We start from the raw sequence: 19,064 nt of genomic DNA, 5'->3' as shown, positions 1-19,064 counted from the left end.
TTCAAAAGAAATAATTGCAGCCTGCATTACCCATGTGAATCCAATGCCTGCAGCAGTTCTAGCTTCACTTTGAAGCAGTAGGTCTCATAATAACATGCCATATGAAAAGAAGCCATGGCCTGTAAGCTCTTCCTTGGTATTTAAATGAACTCTAACCACCCTTTGTAAATTTTCTGCAATAGACAAAACATCTTAAATCAGAGAAATCATTAAGATTATGAGCACTCCTCTGTATTTGCAAAGGAGGTTTTCTTCTCTAATTCTCCAGACATCCATGGATCTCTAGGCTTTCAGGAACAGCTAAAAGTGGATTGCACTCTTTCCAAAATAAGTCATTTTTTATCCACCCAATTGTCATTATTTTTCAAAAAGAGGACAGACTCAGAAAAGCTAAAGGCAATTAGGTACTCTTTAGAAAGTTAGCCAGGAATCATTTCTAGGTTATCCTCATGGAAATTAGACTTGCCTGGCTTTCTTCTGTCATCTGATAACATGAAGCAGCTTTCACAGCACCATCAGTGTTAGAGAAGAAAAGATAAGCAGTTTATCTCAGTCCACTTCTCTGACAGCAACAAACTCTTCCCTAAAATTTCATTTGGTACTTTCATAGTAAAGTTCCATCCCTGCCTGGGACGGCACACAGCATAGTGGTGCCTCAATACATGAGAAATAATGATGTAAGCTATACTCTGGACTGGAAGATTAGTTTGTTTTTCCAACTGGGTTTTTATTATATCTCTCTATTCCCTTTCCTTTCCTTTCTGAAATTAATGGTAGCCTCTATGTGCCCAAAACATGAAGGATTTCTGCATTTTCCTAGCCCACAGTCTGCTTGGTTTTTTGCAGGTGCTTTCTGAAATGCAACTGCAACCTTCCCTGCCTTACTTCTAGGTCGTTTCTCCTAACCACAAGTCATACAGACCGTATCTACATTAGAAAGAAATACTCTTCTGCATCTTCCTTCTGTAATTTTTTTTCCTGCATGTCTCCAAACAATGGCAGGTTGGGAGAAACATCTGTTTTACATCCAACCTTTTCCATGCATGTTAATAGTAGACCACAAAAACGTTTTCAAATATTTAGGTATTATCCATGCAAGAGTCACACGATTTTTACTGTAGTTAAATTAATGCATAGCAATGTGAATATAGTGGCACACAGAAAATTAGGCATGCATGGTAAGCAAAAGTTTGATTAAAGCACAGGTGGACAAACTGAGTAGCTAAGACAGGTAACAGCAGCAATGGAGATACCAGCTTCAGCAATCCCAGCTCACCAGGGACTCTGGGTACATGTAGCAGATTATTAGTTTCCATTGAAATCTGTGCCCTATAGCACCCTTATAAGCATTTAACCAAGTAGTGCTAACTTGCAGCTAGCATAAACACCTGCCTTTAATCAGACCTTTGAGTGTAATCAAGACATGGACCAATATTGTCCAAAGCAAGATTTTGAAAAAAAAAAATCCTCAACTCCAAGTCTAGTTGCACTTCTCTCTTTTGCTCCCAGAAAAAGAATCCCTTCAGAGTGGGGGGATTTACAACATCACCAACATGAGTTGTCATTCATGGTAGATAGTGACTACATTAAAAATAAATCACAATTTGGAGACCCAGAACATGTCTCTGAGCTTTAAGCGTGGGTTGTGCAAAGGGGATGAAAGAAAATGAGTGGTGGCATCTCCCCATCGTCACTTGGGTTATTAACTATGCACATCTGCAACATGCCTTCCCTCCCATCTGCAAATTCTTAAAAACATCTCGACCTCTCATAAACAGAATTCACTTATTTTTAGACTTTCCTCACAGTTATATCAGCTGGTCTTCGAAACGAAAGTCAAAGCAAAATGAGATGAAAAATGAGCAATGATTCAAAAAGCATTAAGCGATCAACCACGACAAGTGTCACCTGCCCCAAACACATTCTGTTTTCTGTCACTTGAAGGACAAGTCCCTTGCTTCCGAATGGTGAAGCCATGTATTTTTCCTGTTGAGGAATCGTGACCTCACTCTGTGTGTAATCAATGACTTACATTATTATTTTGATTGAATGTTTGTTTGCTACATACTGAATGTCACCGATTTCTCCTTTAATGCTGCTGATCTGAAGGGCATTCCTGTCGCTTTTCAGTGATGTTTGTGCTGCTTGTAAACTGCTGCAATCGCGTTTGAACGTTGTCAGCGAGACCCGCTCTCTGTCAGGAATGACTTAGATGCTCCTCCCATGGAATGGGGGGACAAACTAGATGACCTCTCAAGGTCCCTTTCAGGATCCATGGGGGATTTTGATGGTTCTATGGCAGGTAGCATTTTAGTTAAATGGTATCTTTTCTTTAGGCAATCCACCAACTATGGAAAAATCTGTATACTCAGTGTAATTTTTTGTTGTTTTGTTTCCCTTTATTATATTGTCCATCTTAGACATTTTATATCATGCAGTAAACTTAACCCCTGACTCAAAAATTGTTTAGATGTAAGCACATCTAATCCCATTAAAATCACTATGACTATCCACACATAAAACTAGACAGATGATTTAGTAGGTTGCTGAATGACAGTCCCAATACCCATTAAGTCTAAATGTTCCTTGAGAGCCCAAACCCACAGACACTTACACACATTCTTAAAAATAAAAGGACAGAAATGTTCACACCAATGTATTTAAACATGTGCATACCTGCAGAATTAGACCCTGTCTCAAAGACTCCCTTCACCTGGATTTGAGATGTCTACATGCTAATAGATTCATGCAAATGAACCCATACCATAAAACTACTTCACTTTCCAGATGACAAAACTACCAATGCAACTTTAATGAACTTCTCCAAGTTTTACAATCAGTTTTAAACTATTGTCAAGCCCCAGGTGGGGGGTTATACCTGAACGGGCACAGATTCTATGGGGATAAGTCTGCACAGGCGCTTCACACTAACGATCCGTTGCAGGGGATTCCTTCCTGAGCTGTGCAGTTTGTAACTTGTTTTATTAATACAGTAAACTATCACTTGACTTTTAGTTTTCATTTCAAAACTGCTTTTTAACAACATATATGAAGCCTTAGGGCAAACCTCTCTTTCGCATGCATGCAAACTTTGCTAGAATCACCAAGGGCTATGCAGGCATAGCTTCAAAGGCAGATTTGGGACCTATAACTTTAATTCATCCACCAAATGGAGCTCCAAAATCCATTAAGGAAAAATAACTAGTAACCATCTGTCTTTATTCATCAGGCTGAAAGCAGTTAATCAAACCTAGTGGACATTTTTACTTTCTTCTTTCTCTCTCAACAGCTTTGAACACAGATGCAGCCTTTCCATAATTAAGCTAAGCATAGTAGCCCTTAGACAGATTAATTCTGGCAAGCTTGTCAAAATGTCAGATGGCATACAGGTTCTGTGTCTTGTCCCTGGGATTGTTTTTTATATATATATATATATATATTATATACACACACACATGCACACACTCATATATACACACACAGACACACACACATATATATATACGGGCAGATTTGGGATACAATTATTAAAATTAACAGCTATCTATAGCTCATGCTTTTAATCCATCACGATGACAGCCATGTTAGGAGAACCCATTCTCTACGATAAGGTATAGTTTTTCTCTCTCTGTTAGGGATGCAAGGCAGGACATCACCTCCACAGTGAACAAATGTCTCTGGGAACTGAACTGACGCACAGGATGCAAACGGCCACCAGAAGGCAGCTACTTCTACTCACTGCTGAACCACATTTTCACTAGTAACTAAAGGGCAAAAATTTTTGTAAACTCATTGACAGTGTTATGAGTCAATCTAAAGATGTTCCAAGTTACAGAAGTTATAGTCTAACAAGCTGGAATATAATTAGATAGTTCATGCTCAACAACTATTCCAGACACATGTTTCTAGGAAAGTTCTCAGATATATCACATAGTTTCTGTTAACTTTAAAAGGATATACACAAGTATCCAAGGTGGCTTTTAGATCTCAATTATGATTAATAATGAGCTCATATGTGTTTTCAATTTCCCTTTTTCTGAGTTCTAATATTTTAAAGCAGAGAGCTTCTCCAATTCTTAAGGATTTTATGTTACTTGTTAAATATTCTGGTTTTTCAATTTACCTCTACAATCAAATTTATGGACTGAAACTAGGATTTAAAAGTACCAACCTAGGAGCAATTTCTGCTTCCTTTTAACTGGGTTTTTATTTTATTTTTAAATAAAGTAAAAGCTTATGTCAAATATATCTTTGTACTGTTAAAATTAGAATTTCAATGTCATATAAAAGTTTAAAAGTTTTTACCTTTATAACTGGTTACAAAGAAGAGTTGATTACTATTACTTTCAATTAAATAATGCAGTTTGAAAATTAGTTGTACAAAATAAGGAGAGACTGTCCCAGAGAAAACCATTCAATGACTCTAGAAAAGAGACAGGCAGTTGGCTTTCAAAGTAGTCCTGAAACCTGGACCACAGAAAGTACCAATAGAAATCAGCAGATACTGGCCAAATTTCACGAGTCGAATTAAAATGAAACTTAAAAATTACAGCAGTCGAAAACATGGAATCTATTTGTATACTTAGGAGTATAGTTTTGCCTCCATATGTTTAATTGCTGATAAATGGTTCATCTATCGGTCTTCTATCCCCACAGATATATTCAAAACGGCAAATGGAAACGAGGCATCCAACTATACTTGGAAAAGTGGGCAAGAATTAAGTAGCCTTGGTACATCTAGATACTGGATTCTACTGCAGAAAATAGAAAGGAAAGAGGTATTTTGAAGAAAAACTATGCTGGCACGATCTCTCTTTGAATGGCGCTCCTTTCCCTCAGGAATATTTAAGCACTTAGCTATCATAACTGCTCTAAGAGGCAAGATGGAATTACTGTTCCCACAGTACACATGAATGAACTGAAGCAAAGAAAGGTCATCTTCTAATTAGTCAAAAAATCATAGATGAAAACTCACGTATCACGGCACTCAGTCCTGGACCCTGCTGCTTGAATATGCTGTTGGTAGTGTTCAACTTGACAGAACGTGCTCTTTGAGTACCAGTAACCTAAAGACCATCAAATAATGTTTTATAGACATCATAACAGAGTTTAAAGGTCATCAGAAAATCACGTTCTAGATGCTTATACAGAATTGCTCTGGAGAATGAGAGAAACATGAGAAAAAGTATGAAGATACCTAGAATAAGGGCATAAGAAGTGGGCAGTGAATACTGGACTTGCAGGCTCATCAGAAGAGGGTGTTAGCACCGCTCTGCTGAATCAGAGATAAGTGTAGAAGATAAAGACATACATATGTAAATGGGCAGACACAAGTGAAAGAAAAATTGCTTTTACAAAGCAGACCAAGATATTACTAATCCAATGGAATTATGCCAAAAGCCTGAATAAAAAATGTTATTGTATGAAGATATTGCCCATGGGCAATCGCTAACTATGACACACCTGGCCTCACTGGTGTGATCCACAGAAGGACATTCTACACAAAAGATATTTCTCTTCTCCTATTTAATTTTTCTGATGTTATCATCCACACTTGGTTCACGTCTGTTATCACAAACTAAATTTCAGTATTGCTAAACCCAAGCGTAATTACTCAAAATAAATAAATTAAATTTAAAAAATGGCAGGAGTCTAAAAATTCTAAATGTGAGGCTCTTCCTACTTACTCTTTTGGTTTTGAAGGCACAGTGTGTTTGGACTTGAACCAGCTTGCCAGCAGAACAAGTCTCAAATCCCAGATCTTCACTCAGGCACAAACTGTATCTACACTGCAGCACAGCCACGTTCAACTAGAATTTTTGGAAAAAGTATCAGTGAGATGTTAAGCCAGGTGAGGTTCTTTACAGAATGCTGCTCTGCAGAATTGTTACAGGTTCAGTCCTGTGCACTGTCTCACTTTCACAATTCTGGCAGGAATTGTTTGTACCCCGCTCTTACCTTTTCTATTCATCTTTCATACATCTTCCTTGAATCTAAGTCCAGTTAGAAGCTGAGTGGGACTCTTGCCACCCACTGTGTCCCTTTTGAGAATGGATGCTCCATGCAAAATTCTTTGGATTTAAACAACAGAGGTCAGAGAGAAGGTATCTCACAGAATGGAAAAAGTACAAAGCAGAGCCTCAGCTCAGGCAGATGAGTATCTTTAAGGGCTAAGAATCATAGAATCCTTTAGGTTGCAAAAGACCCTTAAGATCATCAGATACATAACAGAAATTAGTAATAGTGGAATCCTTAAAATTGGAACTTTGAAACTTTGTCAGCACGTTAAACAGCTACTGCAACCTCATGAGGCTAAACTGCAGCCCAGCATTGTGTGGTAACACACCTGCACAAAGGGGGATACATTCAACAAATTATCCATTAAAATGAAAGTTGAAGCTTACAGTAATGCAAGCCAGAGTATTAAGAGGAAAATACAAAGACTTTTAATGAAAAGGTGAGAAGTGGCAATAATTCTTTTCATGCATTCTTTTGAATGCCACTACATACTTGCATGTTGTGTTGTTATAAAGAAGTCTCTTTGTAATCTCCAGAGTCTTTAAAATGCCAGAGAACACAGAAAGCTTTTATAAAATCAGTACTTGTAGTAAAGGAACATGAAGACTTAGTTGAATGGTATTAAAGGTTTACATTTGGTACCTCACCTCTTGCAGGTGGGGTGAGGTGAAGTACCAAAATTTTAGTTCAACTACTAAAAGAGTCAAAACTGGACAGCTCCATCACCCAGAGACTTCGGAAAGTGCAACTGAAATACAACAGTCATAACTCAAAGGCTGCAAATGCAGCCACAGGACACATGAACCAGAGGAAAAAAAAAATTACTCTGACAACCTTTCTCAGAGTGCTGTTGTGCAGCCCTCCAGCATGATGCACTAAACAAGCTATAGCCACTATGTGTGAAGTATATTCTGTAATATTTACATACATATGTTTAGGTTAGCCTTAATTTTTGTACTAAGTATTCGCGTTTTTATTCCATAAAAGGAGAAAGTAAATAAGCAGCTTCATCCCAAGGTATCAGGCCATGATATTAACTTCAGCTATTATGGCCAGAAGCACCCAGTGTCAACTTGTTAATTACACCAAGATTACCTATAAAAGCTGGATTCAGTGGCAGCAGACATTAACTGAGACCCCTTTTAAAAGTATAATCTAGAGGAATTGGAGGCCTGCCTCCTTACTCAGTCCTGGTTGGACTGCTTCATTTCTTACCAGAGATAACAAGGGGAATAGGTTTCCTACCTAAACGGGAGGAATGCTTGTGGCCTATTCTCACAAGAGTCATTCCAACTTTGAAATTCTCTTCAAGTTCAAACTTCAGGACATGATGAAAAGCCCATCGCTGACAAAAAGCTTACTGAAAGGCAAAAGCAGTGTGATCCCTTTGCAAATAAGACACAAGGAGAGTTTGGCTGCATAATATACTCTCATTAACACTTACAAAGTGTGAGTCATTTTGTTTTTTAATTACTATTATGGAAGGCATTTTCTTCATAAACAGATAAAACATCATGGGAGGTGGGATGATTCTGCCAGATAAGCTAATAATGTGCACGTTGCTTAAGTGTGATTAACTGCCTCCTTTAGTTGATGCCTGTTCCTAGCAGAGATTACCTTTAGTTATGAGCATAGGGAAAGGAGCCAGGACCTAAACTCCACAAGAAACACAAACGGTGAAGTCTGTTTGGCTTTGCTATTAATAGTATGGCACTCAAGGGGGTCTCACTGGCCACCCAAACTGCTTTCACGGAGTATTTTTTAAAAAGGTAAAGGAGCTCAGGCAATGTCAGTGACAGACTCAGGACAAGGATTGTACTAGATAATGCCTCCTCTTGGAAAGGTCTAAAATGACAACTGCTAAAACAGGCATTCTTGTGATAATAATGATAATAATTATAAATTGTTAAAGCTGAGTATCTAAATTGATTAAGCAAGTAATTTTCCTCGCTATCATTTTATTCAGCTAGTGTATAAAGAACTCCTTAGGTAATTTTTTTTTTTTTTGTCACTTGAAGAGTATATATTAGACTTGAGAAACTTTCATTATGCAAGAAATCCAGTTAGTAGAACATGTCATTCTTCTAAGTCATTTAGAAGAACATTTCAGTTTATACAGCTTGTCCATAATGTGTTTGATGCCGGATCCTTCCACATTCCTAGGATGAATGAAGAATTAAGCTAATGTATGTGCTGGAATTGATCCAGCATTTTCAACTGCACAAATTCTGTTTCAATGGGCTGGATACTCTCTGAAAGATAAAGAATCAACACTTTAAATGTAAAGCTCAGTCAGAATTCTTTCACTGCAAAAATCTTTTTTAAAAAAATCGTATATGAATCCCCTGGTTATCAGATCTTGCTTCTCCCTCAAAAGTAGCACAAATTCAAAATTTGTTATAACCAGATGCTGCGCCCACAACTTCTCTAAGTGGAGTAACAATTAAGAGTGAGAACACCTTGCAGTATATTACTTTAAGTTACAGCACGCTCACATTCCCAGTGGAATGTCCAAATAAGGCTTTTGAACAGAAGATAAACGCATGTTATAACTATCACATATTCAGTAACTTTGCCCCACTGTAGAGTTAGGGGATTAATTTTGTTTTGAGCAAGTGCCTTCAACCTTCAAAAATTCTGGTTCTGAACAAATCCATCTCAAAGGAAAACTCAGGTTTGTGCCAGAATCACCTGATTTGAAATTGCTCAGAATTAAGCCACACAGCAGGCCACAATAAAATGCTTATGAGCTCTGAAATCTACAACAATTAGTTTCGTAGAGCAGAATAAAGAGCATCACAGATACATATGAACGCTGTGCTATTGTAAATGCCAAGATGCCATTAAGTAAGACTTATAGAGGTTATCTAATTTAAACATAGCTGAAGCAAGAAAGAGATTGCATCCTTTTTTGAAGTTGTTTTCCTCTACTTACATGTTCAAATTCTTACCTAATCCTTCCTCTGCAAAACTGAGTAATTTTTGCAATGGTTTCAAGGTAATTACAGAACTAAAATGGGTAGTACCACTTCTAAGCCAGTGTCTGCCTGCTTTCTTGCTTTTCTAAGTGCCTGAAAATGGGAGACCACTGCCTAGACCTTGAACACAGTATCATGAATATGAAAGTACCAGAAATAAGTGTGAAGATGGATAACATTTCCTCAGCAAATACAGCTTCCACTGAGAAACCCACAGAAATCCTACAACAAATTCAGGCTCTGGTGTTCTTGCTGACACATCTCTTCTCATCCTCACCACCAGTACCTGCAGACTTCTTATTTGGAGACAGAAAATTAACACAGTACAAAATACAGACTAAAGAACACATTTTGCCTTGAGTTTGTTCTACATATGGTATAGAACATGATTAGCTGCCCGTGAAGCTGAAAGATCTTTTAGAGCCTTCCAAAAGATCAAAGTAGTACATCTCCAACCATCAACTGGATGTTCAATTATTAGTGTCAATGATGCATAGCAGACCAACCTCATCTTGTTTTTGCTAGCCAAGTGGGTAAGATTTCTGTAAATCTATGGATTGTTGAACTAAATTATAAATTACGACAACAGGGAAGCCATTCCTCATTATCAGTGTAGCAAATAACGGCAGTGGGATGCACATCAATCACACTTGAAACCGAATTGGACAATTACTGAAACATAAGTATATAAATATATACCTGGAGGTATTTAAAAGATGTGTAGACATGGCACTTAGGGACATGGTTTAGTGGTGGACTTGGTAGTGTTAGGTTTACAGTCCTACTCAATGATCTTAGAGGTCTCTTTCAACCTAAATGATTCTATGATTCTATAATTACCTTCTAAAATAGTTGCCTGTTTAAACTTATGAGAAGCCTTGCTTTAAGTAACTGAATCAAAGACTTTCAGCGTTGCATTCCAAAACCTGTCCTCCCTCACTTTGAGAGCAAAAACATCTGTGCTAGTCTTTTCATAAGATGTTTCTTAATGTACTAACTTTTAAAGCATATAATCCTTTCAGGTACAAAGAGGTTCAATCCTTTAGCCCTTGCAGTCCTGTGTACTTCCTCTGCATTACTGAAATTATTCATGAACTAGCGTTACAGGATAGGCTAAAAATTGGCTTTTTACCTCTAAGGTGCCCCGGTTATCTTGGATAACTGCCTTTTATACTGCTAAGTACTAATACGTTTGCAACATATTCTGCAAACAGATATTAGCACCCCAGAACATCAGCTAATACATCAGGTCAAATTACACCTTAAAAAAATCCCTAGGCTTAAGAGAGCTTAAGATCAATATTGTTGGAGCAACCACTTACGTCAGACACCTAGACTGAAAGGCTATTAAGAGTGGCTGTTAAGAGTCCCTTGAGACTCTGTTCAGCTCCATGGAGGTTATGAAGATTAACATCCACTCATTCTGAAAACCAGGTTATCAATGTGCCCTGTAGAGTACCCAGAGGGACACGCCGACCATAAACAGCTATTTGTAATCAAAGTAAAAAGGGCGAACGGAGGTTATCCTCAGTCCTGTGCTCTAACCATTCACTTATCCTAAAATATGTAAATTTTCTTTCTTCCCTTTCCTTTAGGATAAATAACTAAATGTTACTTTTGAAAATATGATAATTTACATTTTTGAAGTATTACAGAAGGGAAAAGAAGTTCATTTCTGATGACATCACAGAATACACGCATCACTTCATATTGCTGAATTGACACATGAAAATCAAGTTTTTTCTTTAAGCATCCTTGTAAAAATAATTCAAGGCATTTTCAATGTCTTTTACACTAATAATTTTGCATAACTAATGCGCTAAAGATGACCATGGCGAAACCTGGCCATAAAATTCAAGACAGCCAGGGCATGACTACTGAACCTGGGTTGTTCCGATCCGTGAACAGCTATCTGGCAAGAAAGCTGACTTATGCCATCCTGTTATTTATGAGATACAGCGCACACATGCTGCATGAAATACTTAGTCGGTAACTAAGCTGTAAGGTCTGGTACCATGACATCAAATATAACACTGATATTAATGATGTCAAATAGCTGTGCTACACCAGCACTATGGTACAAAAGCACCCTCTCTCAGGTCACACTGAAGAATACATAGCTGCAAAAGGAAACATCCAGACACTTTAAGCAGCTGGTTCAACTGGCAACTGCTTGATATTTACTCCCCACCTGAGCTTTTGGGCTCAAAACCCCCAAAGTTTGAGCAGTTTGTACCTTCTGAAGAGCTGACTGCTCCCTTCTACACCCAACTCCACAGGGCAGAGCTGCTGCCATCGCCTGGTGAAAGGAGGCTCCAAAGGGCTCCTGATTCTGCACAGCTTTGAGCACAGCAGCCTTGACCGAAGGAGGGGGGACAGAAACGTGTGAGCAGGGCCCTGCACTGCTGCTGCCAACGTCACATCTGAGTCCCTCTGTGGGTTCTTGGTTGGATCTTCCTTCTGGTCGTGTATGAAAAGGAACTTGCTAGCTACAGATTAATACTCATCCCAAAATCTGCATCCACATTCAAGAGGATCCCAGAACCAGAAGAAGATGGAATTTAGCCATTGCTTGACAGTATTAGGAAGAATCATATAACAAAGGCATACATCTTCAGTGCAACATAAACCTAACCTCTTCCTTCACCCAAAGATCTCAAAATACTCTGCAAACAGCTTGACCCTTTGCAACAGCTCTGTTGAGTAGATACAGCCTTCCATTTTGTGAATTCATATTTTGATAAGGAATCCACTACTCCCTTCACCTCCTTCTAGTCAGAACTAGAAAAGTTTAAAAGTCTTATCTCCCAAAATGAGAGAAAACAGAAGAATTAGATTAGGAAAATGATATAAAGCAACTGTTCAGATGAACAATTTTAATCAGCCTCAGTGAACACTATTCACTAAACACTAAATACCATTGTTGAAATCATTTCCTTTTCTCAATGTGGAAGAGCTAGGATAACTTCTTCCATTACCGGAACTCACAGGAAAAAGAACCTATAAGTAATTTGGTTTGTCATCTCCACATCACCAAATGTATGACACTTTCCACAAGCAACACTGTACAATGAACAAGTGTCCTAAGAAATCAGCATTTCCAGTAACATTTTTAGAGGGTCTAACTTGCATACTTGTCTTTAAGCCCCATACAACTGATTTCCTGCTTTATTAATATTTGTACAGCACTTCTGATTTGAGCTTCAGAAACACAAATGAAGCAAGCACCACTGCAACCTCGGGCAGTGAAGAAGTGCAATGCCACCTTTGTTAGAAAACAGAAATCGATTTTCTGAAAGTCACGCGGGAAACCTCTGTCACAGCCAAGAATAAAACTCAGACTAGCGTTTTTATCCCTAACCCTGTCCTCCTTTAAAAATATTCCAGCTAATCTAGATTGAATGTTTGATTCTAATTTTGAACATTACACTTCTTTCTACTTCCATTCACAATGTAGATGCTATTTTAACCTTTTTAGTACTATTCTAACCAATTGGTTTTATATGTTTTAGTAAGACCATTAATGTGGTTTGTTCTGACCTGGTTTTAAGTCTTGTTCTCTTCTCTCATCCCATTGTTCAATGAAAAACAAAACACAATTAAGTAATACCAAAAAGAAAGCAATCAAATACAAAACCAGTAGAATAAGGTTTATTTCCCCAGATGAAATATTGCCCTGCATCCTGAGTTGGCATGCTTTGTGGTTTTAAGACAAAAATAATTTTACTAGTTAAGTATTTTAAATTGCAAAGGGAACCAGATGAACTAACATACTATGAAAGAAAAATTAATTATTTCATTGCTTATTCTTTCTAACTTGCATTGTTCACTACAGCTGCTTATTTAGCTCTGTTTAGTTGCTGATTTAAGGATTTCTTTGCAGCCTATTTCACATTCATTGCAGCTCGGGTTGTGGCACAGAACACTCCATTTAGGCTGCAAGTGGTTCTATCCTGATACATCTTGCTCTAGCCTGCAATGCCATGTATCAATGCAATCTCTTCAAGTGACTGTAACATAGTCCAATTCTCTGCATGCTGGGATATATGCAAGGTATGCTCCAAAATGCCTGGTTCTTAAAATGAAAATTGGTAGTGGAGACTGGGTTTACATGTTTTTAGAAAAAAAGAAACAATCCCAGGACAAACATTCCATTATATGTAAAGAAAATGTGGAAGTCCATTTATTTGATGGCAATACAGAATTTATGATACACTCAGAAAGTCCATAAAGTCTCAGGTAAGGCAGGGTCTCATAGAAAATCAAAGAGCATGAACAAATGAGTTGTGCAAAATGATGAGATCTGAGAGTGTCAAGTCTTAACATAAAATATGTCAATGTAAAATGAGGACAATAATTACCCACAGCTTTCACAGATGTCACCATTTTGAAGGAATGAATGTTCCTTATTGTTCTTTGAAGCAAAAAAGGACTATTTACTATAATGAAATAAAACTGGTAATGGTTTAAGAGCAGAAGCTTTACAGTATCCTAACTACAGCTTTATTATATTCATAATTTTTACTCTAATTATGACATAATAGGACACAATTCGCTCTCTGTAGATAACACACCAGGCAGAAAACAAGAAAAACCAGAATGTAGAAAGAGAGAGTGGTCTTAGCCCTGCAAACTGTCCTGCATGGACGTATCACAAAGCCCAGAGGACAAAACATCATCCTGAGGTTAACAGCTGCCAATTCAAACACAAGGACTTACCCAGACAACGTGGAACGCAAGGTCAGAGGCACCATTCAGAGAGTACAAAGCTCTATAAGCGATCAGGAGAAAGTGGCTGAACACGTGAAGTTTCCGTTCTTTGTGATACTCAATACTAAGTATTAGGTCCTGAGTAACCTGCTCTGGCTAAACTTGCTTTGTGCAGGGGGGGGTCGACTGGACTATCTCTAGTATTTCCTTCTAACCTCAACTATTCTGCAATTCCACCATATTCCATTCAAACACAACCTGTTTGATCAGAAGACAGACATCAACTGTCGTAATCTACTGTGAGACTCCTAAAAGATAAAACACTTTGTGTTAGCAGATCTCAGGGAAAGTTCAGGACTCTTTTGCACTTTCCAGTACTAAACAGTGATTAAACACTTGGGAAAAATTTCTAGAAATCTTCATCAATTAGATCGAGGTATTATGCATAAATCCAGAAGGCATATGCAGCACTACAGAATTCTTATATTTAGTATTTAGGGATACGTAAGTGACTTTTCTGCTTCTAAGCCAGAATTCTCATACCTCTGTGAACACACCACTGATTATACACGTGCATGGCATTTTAAGGGATGCTTTAAGGCTGCCTCAAACCCATTCTTCTGCCCATACAGACAGCAGACAGGGAGATGGGTTATGATTGAAGGATGGCCTCCAAACCAGACACTCCACATCTACATAGACGCAGCAGCTCCGCATAGTCAGGTTGCACAGCACAAGCTCAACGCCTGAAATTGCTATTTAAGAGTCACAGAGGCTCACCAGCAAGAAATCATTGCCAAAAAATTTCTTCAATGCTCCCAGAATTCTTCTTAGAATCTGCTTAGTTTTAATTCTTGCCAGCCATCAATCAAAATAAAAACATGGCATACTGTGTCTACTTCTGTCAAGGTTTTGCAAAACAGAAACCTGTGTGTTTTAAGTAGTTTTGACACGGAATCCACTTTTTTGTTCTTTCTAACATTCCCCAAGTGACTCACACTTCTGCAGAAGAAAAAGGGAAAAGACCACAAGCCAGATTTTGATAGCATAATTCTTCGTTGTTTTCCTGCTACAGCTCTCTCGCAGACAGCTTGTAGCGGATTGATGATGCTTAACTCGGGAGCAATTCTACTGCAGTCAGACAGCACCGTGCGTTGTTTCTCCACTGCCAAAACCACGCCAGCCCCCGCGCGAGGTGCAGCAGACTTCTGTTCGCGTGGTACAGGCTGGCGACGGCTGCCCTGGCATGTGGGACTGCCACCTTCATGGCCCCGAGGCGCTGCAGGAGCACAGCTCTCCAGGACACGGCGGGTCGCTCGAAGGCAGCTGCGGTATCTTCATATCGGCATGTTCAGCAGAGGGGCCAGAAACTCCCACGCCCACCCGAAACACCCCAGGCTGAAGGTGGCCTTAGCCACAAGGACTCTCTCAAGTGTTCCAGATCTCTGCAGAGCCTCACACCCCTGGGATGATACTTGCAGCACCCGCGGAGGGAAGAGTACAAACATCGGGATGTGACACAGCTGAAAACGGCTCAGATTTCAAAGGCAATCTCCATTTTAATGTGCCTTACGCTGAGAGACAAGCTCTGGTTGAGTGTCCTTGTGGAAGAAGAGAGGAAAAACAGCATCTGCCAGCTACGTGAATTGTCACAACACGGCAAACGCCAACCAACCGATGATTCACCGGGACAAAAATGCCGCCACTATTGAGTGACTTCTCACCAGGCAGCCCACCCCACACCTCCCACCCCAACCGCCCCGCCGCCATTTTGTCGCTCGGGCCCCGCCCACCGCGAAACTCCATTTCCCGATGAGCCCAGCGGCGCCGTCACGGTGGCCGCGCGGCGCTCCGAGAAGGCGGTGGAGCAGCAGGTAGGGGCGGAAGCCCGCCGAGCCGCGGCCGCGCAGCTGTCCCGAGCCCCCTTCCCGCCCGCGCTCCCTCCGGTCCCTTCCTCGGAGGGCCCTGGGCTGTGCCGTGCGGGTAGGCCCTGCTGAGGGGGCCTGCTCCTGCCCGCAGTTGGTGTACACGGAACAGCCGCAGAACAAGGCCCGGGGAGGGAAGCTAACCAACCCCCCGCAACGGCAGCTATGTATCTTCTTTTGTCACAGCAGTCATCTCTTCTCCGCACCTCTTTTCTTGAGGAATACCAGGGCAGAATACATTTCTGCTTCGCCTAGCAGATGGTGAAATGAAGGGCTTTAATTAAAAGGTGAAATAGATCTGTGAATAACTGAATGTGTAGTGACATTAAACTCTGATTGATTTTAACGTGTGTGTTTACAATGTGTTTTATAGGTCAATTTCCTTAAATAGTGCCAAAGGAAAGAGGATGGAACCAGAAAATACTGCCAAGGAAACAGTCCTCATTACTGGAGGAGGTGGTTATTTTGGCTTCCGGTTAGTGCATTAAATAGTTATTACATACAAGAATAAATGTAATAGACTGCTGCTGGTGAGGCAACAAAGTCTGTCTATAAAAGGAAAAACTGTGGGCCTGAGATGCCTGATCCAGTTCACCCTAACTCGTTCATCTTGGACCTCATTTTTAAACAAACATGTTATTCTGTTTCCACACGTTCTAAGTAAATATGTTATTCTCTTCCCAAATGTCAAGCATCAGCTGACTTGCAGGCACTTACCTGTCTGTCACCTTTGTAATGGGGATTTAGATCATCGTCTTTCAGCCTACTCTGAAGAGCAAGCCTACACTTGCATGCAGATCACTTTTTTTACCATAGGCCAGGGCCTGCAAATAGTTACACACATGCTTGGCTATAGAGATTAAATACTCTAGCTGCTCTCTACCCTCAAGAGTATATTTATTTTAATGGCCAGTGATGTTTTAGGATTAGAGCTGTTAATAAGGTACCTATTGCAGTGAAATCCTTTTCCCCTTACTGTAAATGGCTGTGCAGGCCCTGTGACAAAAAAAAAAAAAAAAAATCCTGTTTTGAGCCCTAGACTATCTTCTAGAGTACTTTCAGAACTGTAACAGCTTACATAGGTGAAAAAGATTACAGTCATGATCAAAGAGTAAATTTCAAATGGGGGAAAAAATAAGTCTGAGAAGATACTTATCTGATTTCTGCATGGCTTTTTCCTCCGCTGTCCCTTTAAGCACTGTAGAAAAACAACAGTTATAGGAAAGGGGGAGAGGAATACCAGATTTATACTTTAGTCAATACCTGTGTTTATACCTGTGACTTGCAGTAATACATAGACGTGTGGCAAAGTATTCATACCAGCTTAGAAACATCTTGCTCATTCCCCTTCTCCATCAATTTCAAACATGGCAAAGACAAACCTATTTTCTGACATAATTGGGATGGCCCAAAAGCAGCAAGATAAATGCAGTAAGATAATTTCTTTTTTTTTTTAAAATATTTGGCTACAGGTTTACATCTGAAAGGTTTGCTATTGCTGATCTGTAGCGGACAGAAGCAGACTAACAGCTAGGTTCTTCCAAAAGGCTGCTGAAAGCACTTCAGTTATTTCTGTTCTGAATTTTCCTTTACAGCAGATCTGCATCTTTTTTTCCTTTTCTTTTTTGCCTCTAAAGTATTGATGGAGTGTGAGAAATTAGTTCAGTACCTAAAGTATCACAGTTGAATCTTCCCCTTAGTAAGTGGCTGAATATTTAAGAGACTCCCGTCAGAAAAAAAAAAAAAGGAAAAAAATCAGTACAAAATAGTTAATAGTCTTGTCTTGCCTCCAGGTGAAATGTCTTATGCATCATTATCCTATGTATACTAACATACGGTTTCTATCATGTTTTAGTTTAGGTTGTGCCATATACCAAAAGGGAGTCGATGTGATTCTCTTTGATGTTGTGAAGCCACTTCAGACTGTGCCAGAGGAAATAACGTTCGTGCAAGGGGATGTCTGTTGCCTGTCTGAAGTCGAAGAGGCTCTTAGAGATGTAATCTGCGTATTCCATATCGCTTCCTATGGAATGTCTGGCAGGGAGCAGCTGAACCGAAAACTTATAGAAGATGTTAATGTGAAAGGAACAGAAAATGTCATCCAAGCCTGCAAGAGCGCAGGAGTGTCGAGTCTGGTTTATACAAGTACATATAATGTGGTATTTGGAGGCCAGATTATAGAAAATGGGGACGAATCTCTGCCATATCTCCCTCTTCACCTTCATCCAGATCACTATTCCCGGACCAAATCTTTAGCTGAAATGAAGGTGCTGGAGGCAAATGGTGCTGAGCTTGGAAATGGGAAGGGTGTTTTAAGGACTTGTGCTCTCCGACCAGCGGGCATCTATGGGCCTGGAGAACAAAGACATCTTCCAAGAATAGTTAGTTACATTGAAAGGGGACTGTTTAAATTTGTATATGGAGATCCTCTTAGTTTAGTAGAATTTGTACACGTAGACAATCTAGTTCAGGCTCATATCCTTGCCTCTGAGGCCCTCAAAGCCAACAAAAAGCACATAGCTGCAGGCCAAGCCTATTTTATTTCAGATGGCAGGCCTGTAAATAACTTTGAATTTTTCCGACCGTTAGTGGAAGGTTTAGGTTACAAGTTCCCAACCTGTCGTCTTCCTCTCTCTCTTGTCTATTTTTTTGCATTCCTTACTGAAGTAGTTCATTTTCTTGTAGGTCACATTTATAATTTTCAGCCTCTCCTCACTCGCACAGAGGTTTACAAAACCGGTGTCACACATTATTTTAGTATGGAGAAGGCCAGAACAGAGCTGGGGTATGAGCCGCAGCAATACAGCCTGAACGAAGTCGTTGAGTGGTTTAGAGCTCAGGGATGTGGACCAAAGCCAAGAAAGTATATGCATTGTCTTAGGGATGGAGGACTGCTTTTGCTGCTGATTGCTGTGATGGTCTCATGGTTTCCATCTGCAGTTACATTTTCACTCTGAAAGATGAAACATTGAGTACTGGAGGACAGAATTTAGTTATCTTCTCTGAGTACTCTTGGTTTTGAAAGACAGGTAATAAATAAAAAATAAAAAACCCAAGAAAAATACACATTTGTGTCATTTGGGTAATTACCTTTAAAAGTTTTATCCCCAAGGAATGGAACTGCTGAGTAAAAAGGTGTAACTTTTATATATAAGAGTTCCTCTTCAAAGTAAAATCGATCAGGTCTGTTAAGATGAAGGTCAGTATTGCTGCAAACAGCACTTTATTTTCAGGTACAACAGCACACTACAGTGAATGGAACAAATGCCCTTAGACTGACCATCTTCCTCCCTGATGGGATTATACTCTTGATCCCTGTCCTTTATTCCAAAAGAGTTTGTGCCACATGATCCAGAGGAGAATAAACTTGCTCTTTGATCACATTGCAAAACCAAATTCTGCTTTCCAGCATAGATGTATATATGCCTAACCA

The 19,064-nt window shown here is 39.5% G+C and overlaps 1 protein-coding gene across 1 annotated transcript; it reads left to right on the top strand.

Annotated features, from left to right (window-relative positions):
* Positions 1-16,029: 16,029 nt before the first annotated feature.
* On the top strand, positions 16,030-18,863 carry SDR42E1 (short chain dehydrogenase/reductase family 42E, member 1). The gene is made up of 2 exons (XM_082005555.1): positions 16,030-16,106; positions 17,487-18,863. Exons 1-2 carry the CDS (start codon positions 16,039-16,041, stop codon positions 18,586-18,588), a joined length of 1,170 nt encoding a protein of 389 aa, XP_081861681.1. The 5' UTR covers positions 16,030-16,038; the 3' UTR covers positions 18,589-18,863.
* Positions 18,864-19,064: the final 201 nt, after the last annotated feature.

Source organism: Phaethon aethereus (genome assembly GCF_964289735.1).
Source record: "Phaethon aethereus genome assembly, chromosome: 13".
Lineage (NCBI taxonomy): Eukaryota > Metazoa > Chordata > Aves > Phaethontiformes > Phaethontidae > Phaethon > Phaethon aethereus.
This window is presented reverse-complemented; position numbering and strand designations above follow the sequence as displayed.

Excerpts from the sequence above, each read along its gene's own strand:
- SDR42E1 (XM_082005555.1), top strand. The coding sequence starts at position 16,039 with ATGGAACCAGAAAATACTGCCAAGGAAACAGTCCTCATTACTGGAGGA. Across the intron at positions 16,107-17,486 it reads GGTGGTTATTTTGGCTTCCG|TTTAGGTTGTGCCATATACC; the intron begins GTTAGTGCATTA and ends ATCATGTTTTAG.